Raw genomic sequence first — 12,250 nt, 5'->3', positions numbered from 1 at the left:
TAATTCATATAAATAAGTTCAGACCCGGTCACACACATCATCTTGTAAACCAGTTTAAACACATATTTTAATTCCTTTTAAAACACTTTTAAACGTCTTGTAAAAACTTTTAAAAACCCTTTTAAAACTCTTGTAAAACCTTTAAAACTCCATGAAACGTTAACAACACATTGTAAAACCTTATGATTTGTAATCATACCATTGTTGTTAACGACTTCCCTAGCGTCTCTAGTGTTGTGAACCACCTAGCATCAACTTTGTTACCAAGAATTGTTAGTTGCCTACATCCAAAAATAAACAGAATAACCATGAATACTTACAAAACCATGAATACATCTTCTAAAACGTCTATAAAAGACTAATTGAAACTAAAACTTACTTTGTTTTCCTTGAATTCTTCCATTCTGTAAATATTTCTAACCGGGTCTTATCAACTTTGGAAAAAGGATAAAGTATTGGGTGCTTCTTCTTCTCAGCCGTGTAAGGCGGCTGAGTGTGAATAGAAGGAACTGTATTTCGTTCACTTTTTCTTTGCACACCACCAACATCATCAGATTTACTCTTCTTTTTCTGTGGCTGTACAAAACAAAAAAATATCGCATTTTATATCGATACACTTGGAAAAAAATTTAAATAACTCATAGAAATTATTAAGTTATATACATACCCCTTCTCTAGCTTGAACATCAGCATCTGGATTGTCACTTGGTTTACGCTTCTTCCTCTGTAGTGCCACAAGAAAATCACAATTGTTTGTAAACATTAATAAAATGTAAAACATTATACAACTAGATACTAACCTCTTTTCTGTTCGTAACATCATCATCACCTTCATTGCTTTGCTTACACTTTCTCTGCAGTTCAAAAAGTTTTTTAAGAAAACAATGTTTACATGATTTAAACCTAATGAGATACTTGATGAAATCTTTTAAAATACTCATAACAACTATATAAAAAATTAATGATTTACCTGTTTTCTCTCTTTCAAAATTGTCTTCTTACTGCTTGCTCTCTTCTCTTTACCCATGCTTTTATCTTTTCCACTATCCTAATCTTCTTCAGAAAAAAGATCAAATTTTGGTGTAGAAGGGCGTTGAGAAGGAGATTTATCCTTCAAAGATGATAACAATTGTGATTTACAACAGGCTTCTAAAAGGGTATTTGGAAACTTATAAAAATACTAAATCAATGTACCTTTGGTGTTTCTTCAAAGTAATTACCATCATTACCACCAGTTTTTTAGGTGTTTTCATCGTCTCCAGCATACCTCCCATCTTGTGTGTTTGACGGACGAACAGAATCTGCAGACGGGCTTTCTACGAAATCTTCTCTAGCAATATCTCCGTCAACATTTTGTTTGCCAGCCTGCAACAAAACAAAAGAACATATAAGAAAATCATTTTAAAGGTTTTACAATCTGTTTTAAAAGGGTTTTAATAGGTTTTTAAAAGGTTTAGGTCACCTTTGACACCAGTTTTTTAAAACATTGTAGAACTTTTTAAACACCTTGTAAAACCATTTAATACCCTTTTAAAAAACATTGTAAAACCTTTGAAAACCCTTTTAAAGGTATATAAACCCTTTTAAATTCTTTTATAAAGTCGTTTACAAAATAGATATTGACCTCTTCATTTATAACCTCTTCATTTCTATTCTGTCCATCTTCATCTTCGTGAGACTGCAAAGGGAAAAGAAAAAAAAGGAGCTAAGTTTAAAGAGTTTAGTGTCCAATGTATGGAAAAAGGTGTGATCATGGAATCTTACTGCTTTATTCTTATCTTTCTCTGATGTGGTTTTGACAGCTGCTTCAATGGCTTATAGTCGTTTATTGAAGTCTTCTAACATAGAGAGGATTATGTCAAGTTTTTCAGAATCAGACAAATTTTTCTCTATTTTCTCATGTTTCTCAGAGACTGACAATTTTTCTCCCATTTTGTCACCCAACTCTCCCATGGCATAGTAAATATCAACTAATCTAGAAGACCATTCTTCTTTCTTCAATCTATAGCCTTTCATAACCAAGCCAATAACTTCTTCAAAATCATTGTCATCTTCATCAACCAAATGATTATATTCTTGTGGATCTCCAATTATAGTTTTGACTTCAACCTACAAAAATAATCAAAATCCATCAAAACAAAACTCATCAAATAAGATAACCAATAAATAATCAAAACTACACTTTTAATAGAATTCAAAACTTACACAAGTTGCTGTCTTAATAGCATCAGCGATTTCATCAAACCTTGCATATCGACTTGAGAATCAGTGCCAGTTGAGAATCAGTGGATACAATGTTTTGGAAAAATTACATCTTCTCCCAAATGTATCACCCAAACCTGGAACAGCACTCAAGGCCCATATTGCTAATGCCAAGGGAAATCCCTTGACACTATACTGACCTTTAAACCAAGAAGCTTTATCCAGTTTCTTAATGCATGTAGCAAGGATGTTATATGCTTCCTTGCTCCATGGTTGGGCTGTATACATATCAAAATCTGAAGCATGCTGAAGCCGAGACAATGGTATCTTCTCTAAAGAACTTGGTGTCATCAAAATACCTTATGTTAACACCACTGCAGCGAGGCATTCCTTTTCTTCGACATTCAAAGGTTCTTCACCCTCTTCTGATTCTTTAAATAGTCGATATTGAAGTTGAGATAAAGTGTAGTCTCCTCTCACCGCCCAAGAATATAGTTCACTAATTGGATCTTTGCCGTTATTCCTTGGTTCTCTATGAATAGGTTCGCATTGAATCCATATGTTAAATAAAACAATGATGTTAGTTTTTACCTTATAAAGGGTTTTTAAACACCTTATAAACGCTTTTATAAGGTTTATAAAAGCGTTTATAAGGTGTTTAAAAGGTTTAAAAGAGTTTTAAAAGAGTTTTAAAAGAGTTTTAAAAGAGTTTTTGAAGGTTAATGAATAAAAAAACTGTTTTAAAACCCTTTTAAAAAGGATTTAAAACCGTTTTAAAAGGTTTTTTAAACTTCTAAAACGTGATAAAACCCTTTTACAATAGTTTTAAAAGATTTTAAAACCATTTTAAAACTATTTAAAAGGGTTTAAAAGGGTATTAAAAAAGTTTTAAAAGGTTTTGAAAACCTCAAAACCTTTTAAACGGGATTTTAACACTTTTAAAAGAGTTTTAAAGAGTTTTAAAAAGTTAATGATTAAAAAGTTTTAATACCCTTTTAAACCCTATAGTTTTCATACCCTTTTAAACCCTTTTAAAAGGGTATTAAAGAGTTTTAAAGGTTAATGATTAAAAAAAACTGTTGTAAAACCCTTTTAAAAGGGTTTTTAAACTTCTAAAACGTGATAAAACCCTTTTACAATAGTTTTAAAAGATTTTAAAACCTTTTAAAACCCTTTTAAAACTATTTAAATGGGTTTAAAAGGGTAATAAAAAGTTTTAAAAGAGTTTTAAAATGTTTTAAACGGGCTTTTAACCCTTTTAAAAGAGTTTTAAAACCTTTTTAAAAACCATTGAAATCCTTTTAAAACCTTTTAAAAGAGTTTTAAACCCTTTTTAAAAACCATTGAAAGCCTTTTAAAACATTTTAAAAACCATTGCAAACACTTTATAATTACATGTTGTAAGGAAGAACTCTCTCAAGGAGAACCGAAGAGGTTGCATGTCGACTGTAAACCATAAGTTTCTCCCTCTTGTCTTCAACTTTCTCAGCATCAAGTAGTGGAATAATTTCCCAGAAAATTTGATGTANCTTTGGTCGCGTTTCCAATCGCTTTTGCGATTGATTCAGCGTCTTGGAATGGGGACTGAACAGCGTTTAGCCTCTTGACTTCCTCCTTTGATAGAATCTGTTGAAAAGCTGAGGGTCAAACGATGAATCAAAACGCTAAACGCCACCCGAGGCACATGCCAAGTCAAAGCAAAATCTAAAACCAAACCGTGTTTTTATATCGCTAATTAAATCAAAGGTGTAATTGTCATCTCTGTCTTAAAATCTGAAGTGCGGTTGCTACCAAAAATCAAGATCATCATTAATACGTTTAGATTATAGGAATCGTGGGACTTAAAAAAAAAGAAAAAGNGAAAGATTGATGATAGGCCCAAGGAAGGAAGCTTGAAGCTTCGTGAAAGTTTATTTTCCTAATGCATTTTGAACTTTGTCAACGAAGCTTAAGTCTGAATGTTGACATATGTTTGCTCCACCGTTTGGTTCAAAACCCATATCATATATGCTTTCTGGTAGTGTAAGGCCTTCAAAATCATTGGATGCCATCTGTTAAAGAAACACACTTAATTAGAGTTTTTCAACGGATTTACAAGAGATTTAAAAGGGTTTTGAAAAATCAACAACACACTTTATCGATCTGAAGTCGTCTTATCAACACACTTTATCGACATAATTCAACTACGACCGATCTGAAAATTGATATCAACTGGTTTAACAGGGGCTTTTAAAAAGTCTTTTACAAGAGATAACAAAAATCCAAATTTACAAGACTTTACTAATTTCAAATAAATATCAAACACATTTATCGATCTGAATGCGTCAGATCTGAATCTGGATTTTGAAAATTGTTTAACAAGGGGCTTTTAAAACTGTTTTACGAGAACATAAATCCAAATTTAAAAGAGTTTACATATTCCAAAAAGATATCAAAGAAATTTATCGATTTGAATTCGTCAAATCTGAATTTTCAGATCGAAAATCAATTTTCAGATTGATGAATATTCCAAAGAAAAACAAAATCTTAATCACAAACCTGAAAAGAGTTTACGATCCGACGAACACAAAACGAAGATGAGGTTGGAAGGGAAGCAGAGATTGCCGCGAAGAAGAATCGGAAATCGCAGATGAACGACGTGAAGAAGGATCGAGAATCGTCGTTTGATGAAGAAGGAGAGAATGATGGCGAAGAGAAGAAAATTAGGTTTACTTTATTAAGAACAAAATTGTCTTTTTCAACAAAAAAGGGTATCATTAAAAATGAACGGTTCCCAAAAGCATTTTTAAAAAATGGAATGGAAAAAGGGGTATTTTTGCTTTTCTCCCTATGATTTATTGTATACTGGTGTTTGATTTGGGATCTCGCCGGAATACTGGTGGACCTCCGGTGGGCGCCGTGGAAGAAAATTATTCCCGGTGCAAAAATATGCTGCCTAAAACTTAGATCGGCCCAATTCAAAGCTATTCAAATATGGGCCTGATCCAAAAAAGCCCATTTCGTTACCACGTGATTGGCACGTGTAAACCAACCATGGAAGTAGCAGAGAAACTAGTGGAAGTGGTAGGATCGGCAAGTAAAAGCCCCTCTTCTTTGGGAATTTTCCGGGAAGCACATCGGAGAAAAGCTTAATCACCGGAAAATGTTTCTATCTCACCCTCCTCAAGTAATACAACCGACTTATTTTACTACAGCTAACTTCTTACCTCGCTGTCCTCTGAAGCCACCGTTGTGTTCCGTTGCTTTAAACAATCCTTCGACTTCCTCCGGCGCCGGAACTAAAATCTCTAATAATCAGCTAATTCAATCGTTATGCAAAGATGGGAAGCTTAAACAAGCGCTTCGCGTCTTGTCTCAGGAATCTAGCCTGAGCCAACAGACTTACGAGCTTCTGATTCTCTGCTGCGGTCATCGGAGCTCTCTTTCTGATGGTCTACGCGTTCACCGACATATTCTGGATAATGGGTCTGATCAAGATCCTTTTTTGGCTACGAAGCTTATTGGTATGTATTCGGATTTGGGTTCTGTGGATTATGCACGGAAGGTGTTCGATAAAACGCGTAAAAGAACTATATATGTCTGGAACGCTTTGTTTCGGGCGCTTACATTAGCGGGTCATGGAGAAGAAGTGTTGGGTTTGTATTGGAAGATGAATAGGGTTGGAGTTGATTCAGATAGGTTCACATACACGTATGTTCTCAAGGCTTGTGTTGCATCGGAATGCACGGCGAATTGTCTCACTAAAGGGAAAGAGATTCATGCGCATCTTACCCGACGCGGTTACAATTCGCATGTTTATATAATGACTACGTTGGTGGACATGTACGCTCGATTTGGCTGTGTGGATTATGCTAGCTATGTGTTTTGTGAAATGCCTGTCAAAAACGTTGTTTCTTGGAGCGCAATGATTGCCTGCTATGCAAAGAACGGGAAAGCTTTTGAAGCTCTGAGGACTTTCCGTGAAATGATGACAGAGACCAAAGATTCATCTCCTAATTCTGTGACTATGGTGAGTGTGCTTCAAGCTTGTGCTTCGCTTGCGGCTTTAGAGCAAGGGAGATTGATTCATGGGTATATACTCAGAAGGGGGCTTGACTCCATATTGCCGGTGATCAGTGCTCTTGTGACGATGTATGGTAGATGTGGTAAGCTCGAAGTGGGACAAAGAGTATTTGATCGAATGCATGACCGGGATGTTGTATCTTGGAATTCCTTGATATCGAGCTATGGTGTTCATGGGTGTGGAAGGAAAGCGATTCAGATATTTGAAGAGATGCTCGCAAATGGGGCTATCCCAACTCCCGTAACATTTGTTAGCGTTTTGGGAGCTTGCAGCCACGAGGGTCTTGTTGAAGAAGGAAAAAGACTGTTTGAATCAATGTGGAGAGACCATGGGATAAAACCACAAGTCGAGCATTATGCTTGTATGGTTGATCTGTTAGGTCGGGCGAATAGGTTAGACGAGGCAGCAAAGATGGTTCAAGACATGAGGACTGAACCGGGGCCTAAGGTTTGGGGTTCCCTTCTCGGGTCTTGTAGAATTCACGGAAATGTTGAGCTTGCAGAGCGGGCAAGTAGAAGGCTCTTTGCACTTGAACCAAAAAATGCAGGGAATTATGTGTTGTTGGCAGACATTTACGCGGAAGCTCAGATGTGGGATGAGGTTAAGAGAGTGAAGAAGCTCGTAGAACACCGGGGACTGCAGAAGCTGCCTGGTCGGTGCTATATGGAAGTGAGGAAGAAAATGTACTCGTTTGTCTCGGTGGATGAGTTTAACCCTCTTATGGAACAGATTCATGCTTTCTTGGTTAAGTTAGCCGAAGATATGAAGGAGAAAGGGTACATACCGCAGACCAAAGGAGTTCTGTATGAGCTTGAGACGGAAGAGAAAGAGAGGATAGTGTTAGGACACAGTGAGAAACTGGCGTTGGCGTTTGGACTGATAAATACATCAAAAGGAGAGCCCATCAGAATCACGAAGAACTTGCGTTTGTGCGAGGACTGTCACTTGTTTACAAAGTTCATCTCAAAGTTTATGGAGAAGGAGATTCTAGTTAGAGATGTGAACCGGTTTCATAGGTTCAAGAATGGAGTGTGTTCTTGTGGAGATTACTGGTAATACTTGTGGGACTTATACGATTGCTTGTGTATAATAAGCAAGGGAGAGATCTTGACCAGAGTTCTTGGACTTAGTCAGGCCAAAAGAAATAACGAACAGGTTAGACTTAGATATTTCCTGTAATATATGCCAACGAAAGCTGTTGGGATCATTGTTACTATCATTTCTCAATAAACAGAAAAGGTGTGTTCATTTCATTCACTCTGCCTTCGGTTCGAAACTCTAAACATGCGTTTACTGTGTAAGCTTCTGCTTCCTGATAGTAACTGCAGTCGCTCGCTGCTTTAGCCTGATTAAGCTACTGGTTCTGGTTTAGTGAATCGACCTAAAGGATTCTGTATTATTTGAACCAGGTAGTAAGATTCAGATGGCTTACACGCGAACAGGCCCATTGGTTCCGTTTGTTGAAGTTGAGAGAAGTGTTGGAGAACTAGCGGTGATAACGCTCTGCTTTGTTCTTAATTAATAACCTACATTAATTATCAGATTTTTATTACTTACGCACTCAATATTTCCATTTTTCTAAATCAGTAAAAACAACGCTTAAATAGAAAATGGAAAACAAACAAAAAAGAAAAGGAAAATTGTAAAAAAAAATAGAAATCGACCCAAATTGACCAAACGGTTCACGCTATATAGGATCAAAGCATGCATTATAAACAAAAATACACACAAAGTATTGTCTAAGAACACGAACACAATAGAGAGAGATCAGAGATCAAAGATGCCACAAGCTGCGGTCTTAATATTGGCGTTTGCTGCAAGTTTCTGGGTTTTGGTAAGCTATTCTAGAGGCGGCAATCATAATGTTTCAGAGAAGTTTCATACCAGACCAAGCGGCATAGGAACTGGTTCGGTTTGCGTAATAATCTTAGCCCTAATGGCTATGATGCTCATGAACAACAACGCTGAACAAATTCGCCATGACATCAATGAACAAACTGATGGGATTTGGATTCTTTTAATCATCATCTTCTGTCTCTTCATGCTTTATCTCAAAGGCGTTTTTTGATTTCTCTGTTTTTTTTGTTTTCTACGAATGTGATTTAATTTGCTTCATATTGTGTTTTTTTCCTTTTTCTTGAATTCTATAAGTCAGAATTGACTCGATGTGAATCAAATTAATAAATTTTGTTATCATAAGGGATTTAAAGAGAGAACAATAATGGATTTATATATCATATGATTACAGAGGTTTAACTTGAAACACAAGGGAAAAAAAGAAAACTGTACGGAACTACAAAACGGCATCTTTTATGGCGTTTTCAGTCATCGTCCATGTAGATGGTCTCTTGCTGAAACAGTCCTCCAAACACTTTCCTCACCTCTTTTTCCGGCTTCGTTGGCCGCTCTTCCTTGGGTTTGGATGCAAACAGAGATGATGCAGCGGGTTTAGCGTTACTCTGTTTCACCACTGCTTTCTTGGGTGGCAAGTTTCGCGCTTTCGCCTGTCCTCTGACCGTAGCAACCTGTACTTTAGACGTCTCTGAAGCGTTCTGAACCGCGGTAGCAAACTGAGAACCCAGATTATTCCAGGAGAGACCTGAGCCGATATATTTCGCCTTGTTAAATAGACCGTCCACTGTGATTCCCACGGCTTCTGCTTTCTGTTGCGCATCCTCAGCTAAGCTAGCAGCTTCTGCTTCTTTCTCAGATAGCTTTTGCATTTGTTTCTCAAACTCTTTCGCTGCTTCCGCTGCCTCTCGGGCTTTCTCAGCTGCGACTTTAACTTCTTCCTCAGCTCTTGCCCTTGCGAGCGCGTCTGCGAACACTTTTCTCCTCCCATCTTCCGGGATTACACTATCACATATTCATAGACTATTACATTAAACGAAGTTGACACAAAACATTAAGCTAAGCTATAAACTCGCTAGTAATTTTAAGATCATAGTATGATTACAAGCAATACAACAAGAAGACTCATTTACCTGAAAAGCTCATCTATTTGCCTCGACGGTGCTGATGGATCTGTAGAAACTTCCACCACCTGAAAAAGGACACACAAAACTAAAGTCATGAGCGGATACACGGAAGCAGAGGTTCTATCAACGGCTACAATTTATTCTCTAGTGTCTGCATCTGTATGAACAATCACAAACTTGACGAGTAAGGTACTTGTTCTATACGTNCGGTAACTTACCGAAATCGAACCGGAATGGTTTCGAATCTGACGATTTCCCGGTTTGTTTCGCCTCCGAGTCACCATCATCGTCCTTCCTTTTCCCGAATTGAAACGCCGTTTGCTTAGCCCACACGGTTAACCTCGATTTTCTCCGGTTAAACCTGAGACCCTGCGGTGGTGCGGTGGTTAACAGGAACNTTCAACTTGGGGACCTGGTCGCAAACAGAACACCAAACAAGTTAATAACTACATTAATCGAAACCAATATATAACCAACTGATTTCATTTCAATGTAATGTAATACTAATAATCCCTTTTTTATGGCATACATTACATTACTTTGTAGGCCTCGGACGAAGTACTGCCACTGCCGCTGTTACTCCCTTCAGCAGAAACGACGACGTTGTAAGATCTCTCCGGGGAGTAATCCTCAGTCAAGCTCGTCTTTATGAGTGTGTACGCCACATCGGTTTGAGCTACTTTGTCAATGAGGTCCGAGATAGTTAATGGCTGAGATTTTGCGAAAAGGTTGCCGAAAAACGAAGTAATCCCGTCTAGAACGTTGTACGTGGATCCGCTGATGCTCCCGTCGTACACGATTGCTACATGGTTTACGCCAGCAAGCTCAGCCGCTTGTACCACGAGCAACGCGTCTGAGGTCGAGACTTGGTCTTCAGGACCGTTCTCTGTTGCCCCTACGGTAACCACAACTTTGGTCGCGTTTCCAATCGCTTTTGCGATTGATTCAGCGTCTTGGAATGGGGACTGAACAGCGTTTAGCCTCTTGACTTCCTCCTTTGATAGAATCTGTTGAAAAGCTGAGGGTCAAACGATGAATCAAAACGCTAAACGCCACCCGAGGCACATGCCAAGTCAAAGCAAAATCTAAAACCAAACCGTGTTTTTATATCGCTAATTAAATCAAAGGTGTAATTGTCATCTCTGTCTTAAAATCTGAAGTGCGGTTGCTACCAAAAATCAAGATCATCATTAATACGTTTAGATTATAGGAATCGTGGGACTTAAAAAAAAAGAAAAAGAAAAAAGCGGACCTTGTAAGTAGCCGCAACACGAGCAAGGTCTTGGGCGGCTCCAAGGTCAGGAACACCGGCTCGAACGCTAAATCCTCGTTGTAAGAGCGTTTGAGCTATGCGTATACCAGCTTGTCCCGTAGCACCGGCCACGAAAACCGTACCAGGATCTTTTTTTCTGTTATTACCAAACACTAAAGCGGTCGAAGGGTTTGTCACCACCGGCATGAGTGACTTCATGTCCGGTAACTTACCGAAATCGAACCGGAATGGTTTCGAATCTGACGATTTCTCCGTTTGTATCGCCTCCGAGTCATCATCATCGTCCTTCGTTTTCCCGAATTGAAACGCCGTTTGCTTAGCCCACACGGTTAACCTCGGTTTTCTCCGGTTAAACCTGACACCCTGCGGTGGTGCGGTGGTTAACAGGAATGAAGTTGAACTGGAAGCCATTAGAGGAGACCAACCGTTTTCTTGTACCTCAAGTAAACAATGTGGGTGCCATTCGTTGAAGATGAGACACCATGGCGAGTGAGTGCACAAGACTTTCGTTGTTTGTGTTGTTTTCTACAGATGTTGTTTTTGTTATCCGAAACGGATTCGTAGCCAATAGTATCATGCCGCGTTATCAACATATCTTTGATGTGGCTTGGTCTGAACTTTTCGCCACAGAATCTTGATAGTGCGGGGCCTAGACATCATATGACTTTCAACTTTGCCACAACATTTTCGCGTAATTTCACATTCCATCCCAAAGTTTTTGATTAATCTACCGAGGCCCATGAAAACATTTCTCAGATTCCCTGTACAAATAAATCATGGATACTACCATCTATATATGTAGAGAGATATCTAAACATATACTAATATCACTACCGAGAGATGAATGACCATCGAGTCTGTCATGCAAATTATGCATTGTGTTAAAATGTTTCTCTACTTTCAACAATGCAAGACTTTATATGCACATTCGTTCAATTTATGCCCTACTTGAGTCCAATGTCGTAATAAAAAGTTCAGACAATCGGATAACAATCTATACTAATAAAAAATAGGAGCTATACGGCCGTCCACATAAGATTTTAAACAACCAATAGAAATTTGACATATCTCTTATTAACATTTTATACAATTTCCAGAATTTTCTATATTAAGAATTATTTTAAACAATCTTTCATGATTTGACATATCATTCATTACATTTTTTAAATTTACAGAATTTTTTGTCATTCATTAACATTTTTTAAATTTACAAAACTAAGCACAATATCCCACGTAGGATTTTAAACAACCAATAGAAATTTGACATATCACTTATTAACATTTTATACTACTAATATTGATGCAAAACATAAATTATCTTATTTATCTATATCTGTGCTTTTTATTTCTTATGAGCTGTAAAACATATTTTTGTGTATGATTTTATAGATGAGTTGATATTCTTTCATTAATTTTTTATTTTTGGGTCTAAGGAAGAAGAATTGACATCGCAAGACGTTAATTTGATTTTTGAGTCAAATTTTGAGGTTTAAAGAAGAAAGATGGACGACAAACACACATGTTTTATTAGCTATACATAGGCATGATCAGGGTTACGGTTGTCACGGTTAAGGTTTATTAACCATCGGTTATGGTTAGAAATTTTTGTAACCTTAACCAGAACCGTTTAAATATTGTTACGGTTCAAGCGATTACTGTTATATACGGTTACAGTTATTTGATAATATGATACGGTTGATATTATTTGATGATATAATATAATTGATATTATTT

The 12,250-nt window shown here is 37.3% G+C and overlaps 2 protein-coding genes across 2 annotated transcripts; one reads left to right on the top strand and one right to left on the bottom strand.

Moving 5' to 3' along the window:
• On the top strand, positions 5,263-7,518 carry LOC104780492 (pentatricopeptide repeat-containing protein At3g46790, chloroplastic). Its single transcript, XM_010504995.2, has one exon. It carries the CDS (start codon positions 5,345-5,347, stop codon positions 7,319-7,321), a length of 1,977 nt encoding a protein of 658 aa, XP_010503297.1. The 5' UTR covers positions 5,263-5,344; the 3' UTR covers positions 7,322-7,518.
• Positions 8,469-11,041, bottom strand: LOC104780491 (protein plastid transcriptionally active 16, chloroplastic-like). Its single transcript, XM_019244124.1, has 6 exons — positions 10,496-11,041; positions 9,783-10,250; positions 9,605-9,655; positions 9,462-9,534; positions 9,250-9,373; positions 8,469-9,121 (listed from the first exon to the last, which is right to left on the bottom strand). The coding sequence occupies exons 1-6, from the start codon at positions 10,925-10,927 to the stop codon at positions 8,587-8,589; spliced, it is 1,683 nt and encodes a 560-aa protein (XP_019099669.1). The 5' UTR covers positions 10,928-11,041; the 3' UTR covers positions 8,469-8,586.

This window comes from Camelina sativa, chromosome 4 (assembly GCF_000633955.1).
Source record: "Camelina sativa cultivar DH55 chromosome 4, Cs, whole genome shotgun sequence".
Taxonomy (NCBI): domain Eukaryota; kingdom Viridiplantae; phylum Streptophyta; class Magnoliopsida; order Brassicales; family Brassicaceae; genus Camelina; species Camelina sativa.
Note: the sequence above shows the minus strand (reverse complement) of the source record. Positions and strands in the feature narration are given on the sequence as shown.